We start from the raw sequence: 17,583 nt of genomic DNA, 5'->3' as shown, positions 1-17,583 counted from the left end.
TCACCGCCGGCGCTCAGCGATTCATCCGAACTCCGTAGTCCGGAGCAGGAACTGTATGCATATCCCCAGTTGTCCAAGACTTTCTTATACTTTCTCAAGTGGTTCTCGAGGCTGGAAAGTGAACCGTCAGACATGACTCGGAGTTTCAGGGTTCGAGGCTTCGGCTTCGGCTTCTACGGCGAAAATGGATACGGATAGATCATTTCCCCTCCCCCACGGGTATCACGGACAGGCACTGTCGGAAACCGTTCTCCGGACCTTGTATAGGCTCCAGGGCGTTCTTCATTTCTAAGAACTAGCTTGCGATGCTACTGCAGGCGTGATACCATGTAAATCGGGTGCTGAAAACAAGAGGGCACATCGTTGAAGAGGCAATATAAGCTTTTAGCCGAGCTGACTCCGGGGAATATGACCTCTTTTTGGCAGCTCGGGAGGAACTCGGCGCGTTTATGAGGCGAAAAGTTCGAACTGAGCCGATTTGGTAGAATGATCGACGGACCTTGAATGGTAACTATTAGAAAGCGAAACCGACGTATTCGTGTGCGCGCTGTTCTCCGGGCCTGCTAAGCTTTCAGAGATAATCTAAATTAGCTTTTTCTCTAGGTTGAGTGCTATTTCTAAAGGCAGGATTTACGACACCACCTAACCCCCTGAGTGAGTTGTCAACGATTTAGTGGCTCTGTAGGGAAACCTGTATGACTCGGGGGGCAGACTAGTATGTGGATACATGGGGCACGGAAAACACCCCACTACAACTGCAAAAAGTCCAAACATGAGCTTTATTAGTGATGATTGTTGTCTTCCGCTAACTCCGGGGTGATAGATTGGCATCTAATTAACTTTTGCAGGACTCTCGTATTGTAGCTTCAACAGTTGTCTTCGAGAAGGATTCCCACGATTTCAAAAGTTTGGAAGTTCTGCGAATATGCGAATCCTATATAGAGCCTGGAACTCTTCGCCGATCAGTGAACAGAAAATGTGACCAGTAGACAAACGCAATCTCACAAACTCATTACAACATCAAGTTACCATTTCAACCCCTCTACCAAAACTCAAAATGAAGACCTCCATCATCTCTACCGTTGCCATGCTGCTTATCTCCAGCAGCTTGGTCGATGCTCGCACCTGTGTGTGTCTCGTACGTATCACTCACTCTCGTAACATTGGGCTTAAAGGAAGCTTGATGTGTTCGACATAATATTTCCAGAGCTGACTATCGGGAATGTAGTTCAAGAACCAGGACGGTAACGACCAAGGCTCCCAGGGATCCACCGCCCACTGCTGCGGTAGTAAGTGTCTTTTTTTTTTTTTTTTTCTCTCCTTCTGTGTCTTATGCGGAATACTAACGCGTGAATAGACGACGTCGTCACTGGACCTTTCCACAATGCCGCCTTCTACTGCCCCAACCGACAAGAGACCGCCGCCCAGTTCGATGCTTGCTGCAGGAACTGGATCGCCAGCTCTTTCGGATCTTGCGACTCCTAGGCTGTCCAATAGGATCTTGGCTGGCATGCGTAGTCCGTGGACTTGGAGATTCTGCAGCAATTGATAGAGGCATGGATAAAGATGGAGGCATCGGCTGATAGCTTGAATACACATGACTGGTTACCACATCTTCTTGAGGCCTTTTGTTACGAGCTTATCATGGAGAACAATGGCGATAGCCCCTGCACAGCCAAAGGTTTGTATGTGCCTTACCCACGAAGTGGCTGTACCATGCTTTTAAGCACTCCCAGCCGCTCCATCCCGTAGCTCTCGCTCATGCTTGCGGAAAGAAACCAACATCCCAAGATCGTACACAACCTTGAGACATCCAGCACCCACAAAAGCAACCCAGAAGAGATTCTTATCCACCAAGATACCCACACCCACGGGACCAACACTCGACGTGCACGTCTTCAAAACATTGATCAAGCCCAACACAGTAGTCCGCTCCTTGGGCAAAATCACGCCAGCAAGGAAAGCGGCTCTCGGCGCGACGTCCATGGAATGCGTCAGGGCGCGGAAGATCAGAAACACGATCGCCGTGGTGGCGTCTCGCGGAAGAGGGATGAGTGCGGTGAAGATTGTCGAGGGGAGGTGGGTGAAGACCATGGCCTGTGTAGTGAAAGTTAGCGGACAGTAAAATGAGCTTATGGAGATCTAGAGGGGAGTGGTTCGTTGTTCACGTACGTTGAGGTTGCCGATTCGCTTGGCTATCGAGGATGCGACTAGAGTTGTGGCCGCTGCCAGCAGGCTCGTGGTGAAGAATAAAGAGCCCAAAGTTCCATCGTCCACTTTGAACTTCCACCGGAAGAAGAAGGCGATCCAGGACCTGGAATATGTCAGCGTTAATACTCACAAAAGGAGTAAGTGGGGACATACTGGGTAGTCAAGCTCGAGGCAAAAGAATCAAGCGCAAAGAAGAAGCACAAGGTAGCGACAACAGGCATACTCTCCCTCTCAATCCCCGGAACAATCTTCGACCGCCAAGTCTTGACGTCAAATTCCCTCTCAGCCGATCGTTCGCCCAGAATCGGAGCAGTCTCTTCCGCAGACGCCCCAGCTTCCTCCCGCTCTGCCTCCATATCACGGCTCAGGAGCAAGGCGAGGAAGAACTTAAACACTCCGAGCACCGCATATCCGTAAAAGACTACACGGTACGCATGCTCAAGTCCCCAGCCGGCACTCGTCGTCAAGTAATGCGCCGTCCAGCCGCTCGTCATCGCCCCAAAGGCAGTTCCGGCCGCACCCATGAGGCTATACCAGGCATAGACATCGCTCCTATCCTCAGCGGTAGTAAGATGCGCGACGATACTCTCTTCCACAGCCCGGAAAGGTCCAATTTCAGCGCCACTGGTTGTAATCAGCCTCACTCTTCTTGATTCCCTGAGAGGCATGTGTGAAACATACCTTGGACTGATAACCCCCACCACAGCAGCAGCCAACAACACCCAAAACCCGCTACACATCGCAAAAACAACACCGCTAACAGCCATCAAAGCCGCGCCTGCAGCTAGCACCGCCTTCCGCCCGACGCCATCGGCGATGGAAGTGAGAACTAAACTGATGCAGACGTCGCCGACGAGCGTAAACGCCATGAACAGACCAATTCGCGTCGCCGAGAGGCCGAGGAGTTCAAAGTACGCTACTAGCTGCAAGGTCGTCGCGCCGTAGGCGAACATGCGCACGAAGCGCTGGAGGCATAGTAATTTGATGTCGGGGTGGGATCTGCCGAGGGCCAGGAGGCCTGTTTCGACGAGTCCGCGGTGTAGAAACTGTCGAGACATTGCGAATGTTGTCTCTACTGTACCTATCTACATGGAAGATGTCAAGGCGAGAATAGAGGTGGTAGAAGAGTCATTGGGTGCGGATGAATCATCTCCGCGGACCGAATTTTAAAGCAATTGATGGTTGTCGGGAAGTGGAGACTGATTATCACTTGCAGCGACGCGATTAGGATGCGCAAGGCCCCTAGTCAATCCAATTGCTGTGACTCCGAAATCTATGTTTTCGCTGCTTCGGCATGGTCTAGTCATACCTGTGACATAATGTTGGGGGAATAGAAGTTGGGAGAATGGACGTGAGATGGAACGGCGTAAGTATTCATAAAGCGGGCTTGCCAGGGATTACCACTTTATGACAGACACGACTATATGCGAAGACTCCATCCCCGATCACTCATACCCAAGCTCCAAGCTATCCCAGGCCCTCTCTTAACGACATCATCAACTTCTTCCTGATGGTGCCCCTGCGCAAGCCCAATCTCAAGAGCCTGCTTATCCTTGGAGTTGATAGCGACCATGGCCTGTAGCGTAGAGCTCTTCACCACCCCGATACCCGCTGCTTTGGTCTGAACGATGGCGAGAGCCAGGAGCATCATGGAAAGCGCGGCCTGACAGGATATGAACGCAAGCCAAGGCCAGCGAACTTGTACGAATGTTTCCGATGCGAGTGCTTGCCCACTTGCTATTGTGGTATCATTTGTTATGCTGTTCTTGCGTTAGTAACCTCGTTTACCTATTCAACATAAGGGGAATCGACAGGAGACATACCGATTCGACAAGCTCCTGGCAACATTATTCGTAATATTCGCAACAGCCTCATTAATCACAACCTCCTGCGACACATTCGCCCGCCCCTGCGCCTCCAACGTCTTGGCGCCGTACTGTATCGCAGCCAGGTACCGAGCCGGCGCAAGACCGAGTGCACTCGGCACGTTACTGAGATCCGAATACGACCCGTTGAGCGCATTCCTCAGACTGTCCTGCATCGCGCCGAACCCGGTACCGCCGTAGGGGAAGTTTTCGCCATCGGGGTTGAGGGGGTCTCGTATCGCGGGTAGGTCGTCTCGTACCTGGCCGGAGGGGAACGTGATGGAGCCCTGTTCGACGTCTGAGGTGATCTCGACGACTTTGCGCGATTCAATGTTGCCTGTGAAGGAGAGGTTGTACGTCTTCGCGCAGAGGTACAGCACAGCCTCCATGGCTCCGACTGCGGCGTCATTCCCTTCTCGTAAGGAATAGATCACCGTGAAGTTGAAAAGCGCTGCCTCGGGTGTCACGTCTGACGCAATCGGCTTACTCATGCCCCGTAGATTGATGAGACCGAAGTAATTACCGCTCAAATCCGCAGATATCCCGTTGGGAAGCGAAGCTTTCACCCGCGGTGACCCAGTAGACGTCTCTCTAGTTGTGACATTCAACGAATTCGTCACGTTCCAGAATTTGGCGCAGATGCTCAGCGAGCTGTAAGTCTCCCATTGGCACTCGCTTGTGGGACAGCGGGCTGGGCTGAGGGGGAATTCTTGGGTATGATCGTAGCTTAGGCCTTCGAAGATGGATTGTTGAACGTAGTTTTCTTGCTGAACTGCGCACAGGGATTTTAGTAAATACAAGATACAGATGAGGATTTAAGGATTGGACGTACGGCTGGAGAAGGTATTGGATGTACTAAAGAAGTACGATGTTGATCGGGGCACTGTCGCATCACCGTCTACGCGCGCGAGGCGGGCGGGGTATGTGACGGCGGATTGCGTCAATGTCGACGTGAAGATTGCCGTGATCATGACAATCGTAGCAATGAGACTCGGGGACCTGCGGATAGCATCAGCACACGCCACACCTTTCTCACCATCACTAGAACACAAAACTCACCAACCCTTAGTCGTCTTCAACAGTTGAATACTCCCCCAAGGTCCTCTGCTAGCCGAGTCGAAATCCTGAAAATCCTTCAACGGCCTCTCCTTGCGATACCAGAGCCACTTCAACTGCGACAAGCTCTCAGACACTGGGATAACAAACGCAGCTCGCGCCAGCGTCGCGAGAAAGGCGATGAGCGTGTTGAGCGTCAAACCCAGCGGCCACTCGGGCAGCCGTTGGCCATCGAAGCGGGATAACACTCCGGCAAGAGCGGCGACGGAGGCGATGCTTATGATGGACCATATGAGCTCTGGTAGCCAGCCCTTGAGGGATGTGCTCCATGGCTGCTTGGGTGCAGAAGGAGTGAGACCGGATTCTCTGTGGGATAGATGGGACTTTGTGTCTGTTCTCCCTGGTGTGTAGTCCCATCCACCGTGACGAGGCGAATCGGCCGAGTCCCAGTCTGTGTTAGACAGCTTGTTGTAAGATCCGTGCGGAGCGCCGGTGACATGGGCGGCGCCGGGCTCGGCGGTCACTGAGCTCTTGGGTCGTTGGGTTTGCCCAGACTCTAATGGCTCGATGCGGGTCTCTGCCGAGTCGGTGGACTGCACATGAATGAGCGGTCGCCGATCATCTCTTGAGAGGTCCGATGCATCTGAATTGTACGGCGGACGCCTGGTGCTATCTGCCGCCGCCCAGGGACCTTCAAGATGGTGCATGATTGGTCATCTAGTGACCAGGAACGAGCCCTCAGATTACAACCAGACAACACTCGCAGTCTAGCATTGTGGTGAAAGACTTCGACAACCTTAAAGGGAAAGGCCAGCTAGCTTTAAGATAAGAATGCCGGCTGAGAAACATGCAGCACATCATCCGCGCTGGGGTTGTTTGTGGGTTGATCGTCAAGGCAGCAGGATCACAGAGAGACAGCACAGCCCGTGGCTTCCCCACCAGAAAGGCTGTGACAGGGCCATTTGTGTCGCCTAGGGCCTGAGAATAGCTAAGCGACTGCTGCCAAGCCGGGATGGGGACGCTGTTGGTGGCACCCCATGCAGGAAACCTCGAGGCTCAGGCAAGGGGCGGCTGGGACATGTGCGTGATGTCGGCTTGCATGGGCACTGCCGGGTAGCAGTAGGATCATTTACCCTGTGTCGCTGTCTCACAGGATTGCCGTCGGCATTCGATCTGTGAGACCTTTTCTGGCCACTCGAGTTTCAGTCGTGGTGAATGAGGATTTGGTTACACTAGCTGATTGACATGGCCAACAACGTGGCCGAATTGAGCTTCAGGAAATGGAACCATGTTTGCGAAGAGCGTCGAAATTATCCGTGAATTTTTGTCTAATTTTGTAAGGTAGATCTAGCTCATCTATCTTCTGGCTCAGACTTGCCTTTACGACATCATCGCCAGCGGTCTTAAATGATTAACTTGAACGTATGCTGCAAGCAAAGGGTTACTGCAAAGCAGAAACGCGCAGTCACTGGCAACATCGTTCAAGGGACCGCCAACTCGGAAGTATCTGTACGTCATCATCGCCAGGCTTGGGAAGCACTTGTCTCCCAATTTATACTCATGGAGCAATGAGTGTTGTTCCCTTTGTTTTTCCACTCTCCATCTTTGCGGTCCTCGAGCCGAATTGAATCTAGTCGAATGATTAGCCCGGGGGATACTCAGCCGCCCTCAGAGTATAGAGTAAAACCTACCGCTCTCTTCTTCTCTTGGGCAACTGCGCCCATGCCAAGATCCCTCGCAAGAAGCCTCAGCACTCGCTTCTCAGGATCGACCCCCGAGTCGCCTTCGGGACAGCCAAAGTCACACTTTTCCCAGACCGGACACTCGATGGCCCACTTCACAAACTGTTCATCAAGGAACGGGAATCGTACTTCCCGGCTCCAGTGAGACATGGCTCTATCGTCGCGTCCCAAGTTGCGCTTGCCCAGCCGGCTAACATCTAGCTTGAGTTCCTCGAGCAGGCCCGGGTAGCCCCTCCTTGAAAATGCAGTGGTATGCCGTACATAGCCGCCAAAGAGTTCGTCGGCCCCGAGGCCAGAGAGAAGCACTCGCGCTGGCGTGGTATATTTGACGGCTGGGTCTGACGGGCTACTTTGTGACATGCCGATGCCGCGGGCGGCAAAGTAGAGGGCGTAGGCGATGGAGAGATCCATCTCGGTGTTATGGGGATACATCAAAGAGATCACTTGGCTCCGGTGCTCGAGTACTTCCTGGTAAGGAACGTCAACCTGCCAAGGGTCAGTAAGGGCAGATAGCTGTATCAAGCTAAAGGAACCTACGGCGATGAATCTCCAATTTCTAGCTGGGCAGACAGTAGTCAGCTCGGCAAAGGACTTCCTTCCCGTGATTCTGTCTGGACAAGCCTCATAGAGACTTGGCGCACCAGGGGAGTTGTCAGCCTTCGCTGCTAAGCGAGGGTTCTCGAAAGCCACGTTGATCAGGTCGATGCCTTGATCAGATGGAACCAAGTCGCTAGCCATCCGCGCGAGGATTGTACAGTCCAAGCCGCCAGAGAACAAGACAGCTACTCGCGTGTCGTTGCCAGCATCGTGGGCTGGGGGTTCAGGAACGTTTAAAACGCGCAATCTGAGCGACTCGGTCATTTGCTGTTTGACTGCCTGCACTGACGGTGACACTGCTGACAGCGGCTGAACATCAGATGGCGGGAGTGTCATACTGAAGACTCCAATGTTGAGGACCTGGTATCGTAAGTAGCAAAAACGTAATTCATGTCGCGCGAGACATCTAGCTTACCGTCTCAGTCTCGCCTGGCGTCCAAGAGCGAGGCGAGTTTGACTTCAGTGAGTCACTGTGCCAGGCTACCAAGTCTACGACGTAGATGCCATCTGCTTCCACCTCTGCCCACGAAGATGATGTGCTCTCAGCAATACTAGACAATCTGATTCCACCCTCTCCATTGAGCAGCAACGATCGTCGACCAAGTCGATCGCGACCATAGAATAGACGGGAAGAAGTCGCGTCGAAGTAGACAAACGCGAAAGGGCCCTCAATGCTGCGCAGTACATCCAAGACCGCATGTTCCTCAGCGCTGCGGCTACTGGCCGCAGTGAGCAAAGCAAAGATTACGTCTCCGTCGTTCCCTTGGACAGGTCCCCCTGCAATCTTCCAGGCTTCGCCGTTCCAGCACAGGACAGACCCAGAAGACGCGTCGCGAAAGGGCTGCTGAGTGACGTGGTCACCGCGCAGAGCCAGAACCGTCGAGGTGAGAGTCAGAAAGACAGAGCTATCTCCCGGGGTTTGACAGCGAACTTCGCCTAGATGATCCGGACCGCGGTTGCAGAGGCATGTCTTGACGTCTCGGGGCAGCGACTGGAAGCCGTCGCGAGAAACGACCGCGTGGATCCCGCACATTATAGCCTACGCGGCACCGAACGCAGTTTGCCACTGGCTGCAGATAATAAGTCTCAGATGGCAACGTCTGTGACTGGGCTGCTGCGATTCGCGATGCACGGGAAGGAGGCTTGCGACTGCGTTGGATGTTGGTCATGAAGTTGCTGTTCGCACGAGAATCGGCCAACGGAATTTGTTCGGGAACAAAGATTGGGTACCTGGTACTGTGGACCAATGGAGCACCATCAACCCCACCATCGATTTAGGTACGTACTTTCGTGCCTCTTAGGGCTCTTATGATGGTCAGATTGGCTTGCTTTAAAGAAGAACACCATTGAAGTTAGAGATCCTTGAATTGCTTCTTCTCAATCATCTGTTGACTGAATTGTTTTGACTTCTACGATTTGTATTTCTTTCTTGGAGAGGGCCACATCTGGTATGCTTTGAGCAGACTTCACTCAGATGACGCCATTACACATCGCCATGCAAAACTCCCGAGATGGATCATGAATTTCCCCTCCCCCAAAGCAGACAAGGAATGAGCGGAAGCTAGTAGTAGGGCGGCATAGACTACCCGAGCAAGTGACCTTGCTTTTCCGGGGAGATCTGGGGAGTTCCCCAGTTGCGTGATGCAATTGGAACCCCAGCCGCGAAGGCCCGAACTTGGCAGTTGAGGTCAGCCCAGTGTTAGTCGACAACATCACGCCACTCTCTCGGCTGTCTTCATCATGCGACAGTGCCATCATCATCGGCTCAGCGAGAAGTGACAGAACAACAGTATAAGATGAACAACATATCCTCCGGCCTCTAGTAGAAACGCTAGAAAGACTAAGCATCACAATGGCATCTAGAAGAACCTGTCAACAACTATGGCGCACTCAACTCACCATTACAAACGGCATCACAAGCCGAAGCATCACAAAACCAGCAACAATCGCCAGAACCCTGCCCACAACGACGACAGCAATACTCCTCCCCAAAGCCCGACTTACAACTCAATGCCGGCAATCAAATTCCTTCTCATCTCAACATCAAATTCGCCCATTCTCAAGCCGTTCTCCTAAGACAGAAGCAGCAGCGGCGGCGCCCGTCACCCCGAAATGGACGCCGCCTAGCGACCCCACTTCCCGGCCCGTTGTCATCCTCGGCGCGGGGGTCCTCGGTCGGCGATTAGCCGTTATGTGGGCCTCTACGGGCCGGCCCGTCATACTCCACGACGTTGACTCGAGCGTGCTTTCCTCTGCGATGCCGTACGTTGGGGATGCGCTTACTACAGTTTGTGCTGTTCGGGAGACACATCCGGGCCGAGTAACGACAAGCACTGTTTTAGAGGAATCGTGCAGTGGAAACCCCTGGATGGTCATTGAAGCTCTCCCCGAAGATCCAGAGATCAAGCGTGAGATGCTGGGTAAAGTCGACGCGCTCGTTCCCGAGGACTGCATTCTGGCTTCCAACAGCTCAACGTGGCCGACGTCAGCTCTAAGACATCTGATTACCAGGCCGGAGCGCCTGCTGAACACGCACTACCATCTACCGCCGCGAAACACATACGTCGAGCTCATGACTTGCGGCGTCACAGACCAAGATCTCATGCCTTTCCTGAAGAAGCAAATGCAGAGTGTGGGCTTCAACCCCCTGGCTCTTCCCCATGAATCAGTCGGCTTCGTCTTCAACCGGATATGGTCCGCCGTCAAGTCAGACACGCTACGCATCCTACAGGCGGAACTAGCTTCACCCCGGGATATTGACGCCCTCTTCAGAGACTTCTTCCACGCCGAGAAAGGGCCCTGTGAGAAGATGGACGAGGTCGGGCTGGACACTGTGTGGCAGGTTGAAAGGAACAGGGTGAACATGGGGGTCGTGGATGCAAAGAAGGCCGGGTACACTGACTGGCTGGAGGAGAACTACATTTCTAGGGGGAGGCTTGGGGAGAAGACGGGAGATGGGCTGTACTCGGCCGAGGAGAGGAAGATCTTGCGTGAGAAGAGGGCCCAGGCGAAGAGCTCGTATCTGAAGTTGCGCCGATGAAGTACGGCCCACTGTATGCTTCGCGGTAGCGTTTTCTTTTCTGTTCTGTCAAATGCGAGGAGAATTGGTTAGCCACGTTTGGATGCAACATATTGCAGAACTGATAACACAAAGCCATACTTTGATGAAGCAGCAGCAGTGTCACTGCTCAGCCACCATCCCGTCTGATTCTCCGAAAAAGCCACGGTATGCGTTTGACCTTTTCCCCCGCATCAGAGTGCTCAGTTTCCCTTTACGAGCTTCAGAATCTAGGCCTCTTCTTTTGCGGCTCCCCCGTCTCTTCTGATCTATCCCCGCCAATGGCAGTCTTCTTGGCCTGGTTCCTCATGTACTTGAGATTATTGTCCGAGATTGGTGACTTGAAATCCCCCATCGAACCTTCGAATCGATCCATGATTTGATTCAAAGGTGAGCATATCTTGTGGACCGCTTGACTTTTAGATCGGAGGCTGGAAGTCAAATACCCAATGGCGTTGACGTTTCCGAGAAAGCGTGTTCTAGTTCCCTGAGGTACCCCAAATTTCCCAAGACCAAGACGTTCGACGGCTTTCATTACTTCAACCAGGGCAGTATCGTTGCACCGGTCCTTGATCGCTTTCCAATCAGTCGCAGACAGGGCAGGAGTCTTGGTAGGAGGATGCCCATATCCATGATAGCCAGCATAATGCGATTCAGGCTGCTCTTTGGGCCGTTCTTTTTTGCATCCTCGGCCTTCTAATCCTTCCCGAATGGCGGCGTGAAAGTTTGAACTCAATTCATCCAGAATATCCTGTCGAGCCTTTGTGATATCATCTGATTGCGGCTTGTTAAGCAGACTTATTCCATAACTTTATGTTTAGGAACCCACCTATTATGCCACTGGCTTCATAACAATCGTAAGTGTTGAGAGGGACCCCTATCTTATCAACGATCTGCCCTTCGGGGTTGACTTTGGACCTAAGGACAAAATCTCGACATTTCACTTCAAAGGTCCTTTCCTCTCCGAGCTCCCAAGCAATCCATAATAATCTTTCGTTCCCTTCCGAGATCACATCGAGGTTCTTGTGAGTTTCGAACCAGATTGGCGCCCACTGGAATATGACCGATAACATGCCATACTTATTCGTGACAACAAGCAGCTGGTAGAGCTCATCCAGCTTCAGCTTCTGCGGGACCGCGCTGAAGCAACCATGGATGATGTTGAGGAGAATGAAGAAGGGCGCAGGGCGGTCTTCGGGAAGCTTCACGATCCAGGCGTCTCCCTCGGGCTTCGACTCCGAGAATCCTCCAAAGAGCATTGCCCGAAACACGGGAGACGCGCGCACCAGTGCCCTAGAGCAGACGACGAAGTCGAACACGTCGGCGCTCCCATCTTCTAAACTGCCGACTCTGAGAGTGAGGTCGCCTCGATCGTCGAAGGAGGCCTTTTCGGTCGCGATAGGAGACCCCGCTCGCTCGGGACCATTGGGTTTGGGTTCGTCGGAATCCTTGGGGACGTCAGACGAGTTCTCTGTGGCTGACGCCATGGTGTGTGCTTGCGTTGGCTTATTCTGAGTTCTGGCCAGAGCCTCAATCAAGTGTATGCGACTAAACAGCTTGCATCTATATATGGTATATATTCATATGGTACATCTACGAGCGGGGTTTACGCTTTATACCCTGGGTCACTGAGCACCGAGCCGCACTACTCATCTAGACACTAGACGGAGGTAGGTTCTGAGTACCTTGGGCAGGAGGAAAGAAAGCTAATGGTCAATCAGTCATTTGGACCTGTTTAGAGTCTGCAGAGGCGTGCTGCGTGTTTTTACATGCACGAGAGAAGAAAACTGAGCGAACCACCCATTAGAGTTGTGGAACGAATGATTGAGAGGGATACAGTTCTACTAGCAAACAAGTACAAAATCGGTGTAAGTTGAGAGTGAATCTTGATAGAGGAAGCTGTATGAATTCACCTGTGGACATCGCACTCAAATTTCAACCACAGCCCTCCTCTCTCGGCAGTTTCCTCTCCTTGAATTCCATAAATCCAGTCAATCATTTAAGTCCCAGGAAAGTCATAAGTCAATACTTGAAACATCATGGAATGTCCTTTTAGTCCAACTTCAAAATTGCCGATTTCACCCTAACGGAGAAAGAAAGACTCTACTGAGAACGAATGCACAACTGCTCCAACACCGAAGATCTAGGTAGCTATGCTTCAATCATTGTTCGCTTCTCGGAAACCAACGAGCCAAAGACTTCTCTAATAGAAACTTCTGAGAGTCTAAATAAAGCCATGAAGAATCAATAGTCTATCATGTTTCTGGACCGAGGCCGAAACTACTACTGTGGCTTCCATCCCGATATTTGAGCTCGCGCTTGAAATTGGTCCAATTTCTCTTGCGTTGAAACAACGTCCAGATGTTCCAAGTAAGATTCGTCTCCCAACTTTCTCTTCATTCCTTCAAAAGGATTGCAATGGTCATGTAACTCATCATAATTGACTTCCACACTCAAGAGTGTGTTTCGTAATTCTGTGGCACTGCCTGAATAATCCGGATGTTTCGATACATCCTGATCGAATAGAAGAGCAACATCGAAACCTTGCTCTCCCCAGATGGTGGTCAAGGACTCTGCAGTCATCATTGTTCGGATGAGGCCTGTGCATGGATCGTGATTTAGGTTACTGTCTGTGGGCTCGATTTTAAGGCAGTGCTTGCTATCATTCTCGCCAAATTTCATGATCTTTCTCAGCTCAGTGAACATGAAACCTAGGAGTCGATTTCGGACCTTTACTATGTCATCTATTTTCCGTTAGATACTTTCATGCAGGATACATGGTTACTTGAATGGCTGATGACCACAGTATGAAAGACTCACCAATAATTCTCGCTTCGGCAAGATATTCCTCTATAGGGTCGGGTGTCTCTGGCCACCGGATGCTACCTTTCCCATCACCGGAGCACATGGAGCCTAGGTGATTGACCATTTCGTTGTATATTTCTTTCGCGCCGATCTCCCAAGCAATCCAGGCAATGTATTCCTTGTCAGGCGAGTCGGTTCTTTCTTTCTCTGTGGGCATCCAATCTTGGAGGTGCGGGCCCAAACTCCCTGTGAGACCAAATTGTCGAGCATGTGCCAAGAGACCATAGAGCTGAATAACACAGACCTTATCCGGGATGAAGCGCTTCTCATCGTGTATGATCGCAAGGAGGATCAGCATTACTTGGGGATTGTCGGATGGCATTTTATCCACGCGTTGTTCTTTATTTTGCCAATTTGGCTCAAACATGAAGACATCAGGAGAAGCTTTCGTCAGTTTCTCAGGGGAAACGAAGATCGTGAGTGACAAGTCGGTGCCATTGTCAATGTCGAAGCAGAGGAGCTTTTCCTCGCAAAACACAATAACCCGGTCATCCGGTATTCTCGCGACTACTGAATCCCATTTCGTCTCCGTAGATGTCATGTCTGGAAGCAAACAGCGGCTGTCAATGTCCCTAGGAATAGTCAAGCTGCTCTTCGCTGAACAACTTTCGATGCAACACCTTATATGCAATGCGTAACTCAAGCAATCTGAATGGTAGAGTATTGTTCAAAGTCTATGGCGAATTACGGCGCTTTGAAGCGGAGGTTTATCGTCTGTTCTGTTTCACCTTGAGGAAGCAGATGACTCATTTATATTCCACCTCACACAAGAAACCGAGGAGCGCCTCGTGAATCGAACTCATTGACAAAGGGATCAAGGCTGAATTCATTTCTTTGGACTCGGTCAAATGCTCCTGGTGGCGGTAATGGTGGTGAAGGTTCTTTGATTTCCTGTAGCAGTAACAAAGGCGCTGTGTAAGAACAGGGGTTTGAGCACCCCCGCCATGGAAGGAATCGTCCGAGTCTGTGCCTCCTAGGTAGTTACACAAGGTTAAGCGGCAAGTCAGTTTGTAAGAGTGTTGGTAACACTTGACTGCGGTTGCTCGGCCGGAACTGGCATGCCTGAAAGCGCGCGACTTGGTCCATCTTATGGGGCATTGAGCAGGCGCGTAACACACAACCTACCTCCGTGCCTCCAGGTATTCATGCAACACTGAGTATCACTCGACTCGATTCTTTCCCTCATATTTTTTATCAACACCAAGGTTGAGGTACTCCAAATCTGGATGCGTTAAGGCGTTAGGTGCCGATTTGGCTATATCCTACAGGTACGTATATTATTACATCGTAAAAGATGGTTTTCAAGAGCAAAGACTTCTGAGGTGCTCATTTGGACTTCGAGTCGCTCGTTCATAACGGCGCAACCGTCGTTGCGAATTAAACAGGGCGTGTATCAAATCGCGACACTACTGTTTGTTTGTTGCGTTATCAGCCCAATTCTAGGCTGTATTTCAGATAACATCGGGCTCACACACAGGAGGCACCCCCATCTTTCGGTCTTTTCTACGAGGGAACTCAAAAAGTCTTCCTCGAACCATCGGAACAATATCACATATTCTATTCCCTCCCAACATCACACTTTGAGACCATCAAAGTTAACCTCTCCATGGATAGTTCTTCACCAGATAAATTCGGAAATAGAAATGGAGATTCCGAAATGAAAGTAAGAGATGCTGTATGGGTGAAAATTCTTGCGCTTTATTCAAACAAACTGCTAAATAGTTTCTGCCTTATGATTCGTCCGTGGGCGCCAAGTCAAGTTACAATGTCCGCTTGTGCCTACCCGATGCTTCAACGCATGCTGTAGAGGGCGCTCTGAACCCAAACCTTACAAGGGTCTCTTCTCACTATGAATTATGAAGCACTTTACGTGTTTCTTAATAGATGAAACAATTATCCACTTGCGGCGTCCATCCGTAAATAAGAGCTTGCTCAGTAAAGTGTTCCCGACTTCTCACGGCAAGCTGCAGAGGAGACCACTCTGAATCCTTTTTTAAGTTGTCTCGCATCTTCTTAAAAGGATCACAAGATTCATGGCCATCTATGGTCCGGCATTCCACTTTCAAGAGCCTCTCGAGCAGGCTCTGAACACTGCCTGTATAGATCGAGGTATTATCCAGGTTAGATAGGATCTGACTCAGGCCGAACCGCTCGAACGTTGTATAGAGTCCGTCACTGGAACCAGGAGACATGTAATGGATGATTTTGGAGCTACATTCATCGTCATCATCCAAACTGTCGTTGAAGTGGCAGCCTACACCGCTATCACAGGACGTTATGACGTATTTCAGCTCACTGAAGAGGAATTTGAGTCTCTCTGTACGAACGAAAGCCACGTCGGCTACGTAGTGTCAGTTTTGTTAGATTAGAGAAAATCTTCAACTCCTCGACGATGAAGACGCTCAAGACTCACTGGAAACATTTGTTGTCTCTCCGCCCAGTTTGCGATAAGATGGTGACAAACTCCTGCAACCTGGCTTCTCAGGTTTGTTTCGCTTGTTGACTTCACATATAAAGCCCAAGCGATCAGCCATATCGTCATATAAACCTCCCGCGCCAATCTCCCAAGCTACATTGATAGCGGCCTCAATCATTGCTGTGCTCAGGTTGTCTTTCTCGTCTTGTGTGGGCATCCAATGCGGTAGATACGGACCCAAAAGAGATTGGAGATAGAGTGGTTGAGTATCATATACCAGACAATAGAGGTCACGGAAGGAGATCTTTTTCAAAACTGGTGTTTTTCCGAGAACAAAGGCCTTGTTTGGGACAAAGAATTCGGTACCGTGGGCGATGTCGAAGAGAATTAATATGGATCTGATATGGCCCCGCGATATTTTGTCCGTAAAAAAAGAAAAGTCGAAATCGTGTTCATAGGATGCCTCGATTTTCTTCATGTTTGCAGCTTCCGTCATTACCTGTAGGGAAACGATGGCCGTGACCCCCATCGTAGGGTTTGTGCTTTCACCACTTTTACCCCCTACGTTAAAGGAGTGAAGAGACGTGGAACCATCTTCGCTAAACTTAATAGTTTCGCCCGACGGCAGATTTGGAATGATTGACTTCAGGTAGTCGTCGGTATCAGAAGATGTCATGTTCCCGAAATCAAGGCTGCTTCCTATATAGGTACCGGTAGAAACCAGGAAGCTTCTGTCCGATTATAAGCTTTGAGATTAAAGTATGGGATTCTTGCATTTTCCTCTGCAGTCTGATATGAGACTTACGAGCTCTATGCGGTGTAGTGCGTTTGATATGTTGATGTGTGATAGCGCGTTGAAGGAGTACTCATATGTCTGTCGTTCCTCCCATCAAAGATAAGGTAGGGGAAGTAGGCGGCTGATTTATATTCTTTTGCGCCAAGAGATGCGAACTACTATTTGGATTGGCATTATGGAGAGAGTGCGGATTTTCGGAAGGTTACTCTTAGGGCAATGGGCCAAGAAATGATTCATTTCTTTGACCCTCGGCTCATTGCCCTCGAGGAGGTGACGGGGTTAAAGATTAGTGCGTTTTACCGTACTTGGAACAAAGACACTGTATCAAAACAGCAATTTGGAACCCGCCACAAAGAGATTATCTCAGTGTTTGGTTCCCAGTAACACAAAGGCAATAGGCGGGTTGGTGAGAATGTAATTGGCGGCCAGCAGCGTTTGCCCGGCCACAGGTCAGGCCAGGCACGCCTAGTAATAGCGCATGTGAGATTTTGGACTTGGTCGAGATATTGGGTCACTCAGCAGAAGCTTACCGCCTAGGTCGTAGTATCGAGGTAGCCCGGGTTCCTTTTCGTTTCATTCTGGCCATACTAGGTATGAGTTTTTTCTTTCGAGCTACCTTAGCACATTATCATTCCACAGCATTCGTTCAACTGCCTCCACTTTTGCTCGGAGTTACATTGGTAGCACATTCACGAGTGGAACTGCTTACTTATCGAGGCTTCGAGGTGGCTTCACATCATTACTGCAGTAGCAAGCGAAAATGAGACTGAAGCGGTGTGCCCGGTCTTTGTCTGAGTTTAACTTTCCCAAAGCCAAGGAATGATAGTATTCAGTCGTTTTCGGACTGTAGATATCGGGTACACTTTGGGACTACCGGACCACCTTCTCAATAGCTCATCCCCCAACCATACCGTAATTGACTTGGAAGAGAAGAAGCAAGGAGAATGAACTGGTTGTGCTTTCGCTATTTCTCCCTC

At 50.7% G+C, this 17,583-nt stretch overlaps 6 protein-coding genes across 6 annotated transcripts; 2 read left to right on the top strand and 4 right to left on the bottom strand.

Moving 5' to 3' along the window:
• Positions 1–1,057: 1,057 nt before the first annotated feature.
• Positions 1,058–1,485, top strand: CCOS01_04225 (uncharacterized protein; the record flags this gene model as incomplete). The annotated part of the gene is made up of 3 exons (XM_060452407.1): positions 1,058–1,138; positions 1,229–1,289; positions 1,358–1,485. 3 exons carry the CDS (start codon positions 1,058–1,060, stop codon positions 1,483–1,485), a joined length of 270 nt encoding a protein of 89 aa, XP_060316365.1.
• Positions 1,486–1,722: 237 nt separating this feature from the next.
• Positions 1,723–5,839, bottom strand: CCOS01_04224 (uncharacterized protein; the record flags this gene model as incomplete). The annotated part of the gene is made up of 8 exons (XM_060452406.1): positions 1,723–2,097; positions 2,173–2,314; positions 2,365–2,835; positions 2,893–3,229; positions 3,667–3,971; positions 4,035–4,848; positions 4,909–5,075; positions 5,136–5,839. 8 exons carry the CDS (start codon positions 5,837–5,839, stop codon positions 1,723–1,725), a joined length of 3,315 nt encoding a protein of 1,104 aa, XP_060316364.1.
• An 851-nt stretch (positions 5,840–6,690) lies between these two features.
• On the bottom strand, positions 6,691–8,504 carry CCOS01_04223 (asparagine synthase; the record flags this gene model as incomplete). The annotated part of the gene is made up of 4 exons (XM_060452405.1): positions 6,691–6,762; positions 6,824–7,360; positions 7,412–7,831; positions 7,887–8,504. The coding sequence occupies 4 exons, from the start codon at positions 8,502–8,504 to the stop codon at positions 6,691–6,693; spliced, it is 1,647 nt and encodes a 548-aa protein (XP_060316363.1).
• Positions 8,505–9,323: 819 nt separating this feature from the next.
• Positions 9,324–10,511, top strand: CCOS01_04222 (3-hydroxyacyl-CoA dehydrogenase; the record flags this gene model as incomplete). Its single annotated transcript, XM_060452404.1, has 1 exon — positions 9,324–10,511. The coding sequence occupies one exon, from the start codon at positions 9,324–9,326 to the stop codon at positions 10,509–10,511; it is 1,188 nt and encodes a 395-aa protein (XP_060316362.1).
• Positions 10,512–10,752: 241 nt separating this feature from the next.
• CCOS01_04221 (uncharacterized protein) lies at positions 10,753–12,016 on the bottom strand (the record flags this gene model as incomplete). Its single annotated transcript, XM_060452403.1, has 2 exons — positions 10,753–11,303; positions 11,359–12,016. 2 exons carry the CDS (start codon positions 12,014–12,016, stop codon positions 10,753–10,755), a joined length of 1,209 nt encoding a protein of 402 aa, XP_060316361.1.
• Positions 12,017–12,812: 796 nt separating this feature from the next.
• Positions 12,813–13,935, bottom strand: CCOS01_04220 (uncharacterized protein; the record flags this gene model as incomplete). The annotated part of the gene is made up of 2 exons (XM_060452402.1): positions 12,813–13,264; positions 13,350–13,935. The coding sequence occupies 2 exons, from the start codon at positions 13,933–13,935 to the stop codon at positions 12,813–12,815; spliced, it is 1,038 nt and encodes a 345-aa protein (XP_060316360.1).
• Positions 13,936–17,583: the final 3,648 nt, after the last annotated feature.

This window comes from Colletotrichum costaricense, assembly GCF_030867565.1.
Source record: "Colletotrichum costaricense strain IMI 309622 chromosome Unknown Scaffold_4.1, whole genome shotgun sequence".
In the NCBI taxonomy this organism is placed as follows: Eukaryota; Fungi; Ascomycota; class Sordariomycetes; order Glomerellales; family Glomerellaceae; genus Colletotrichum; species Colletotrichum costaricense.
The sequence above is the reverse complement of the archived record's forward strand: the minus strand, read 5'-3'. Positions and strand labels throughout refer to the sequence as shown.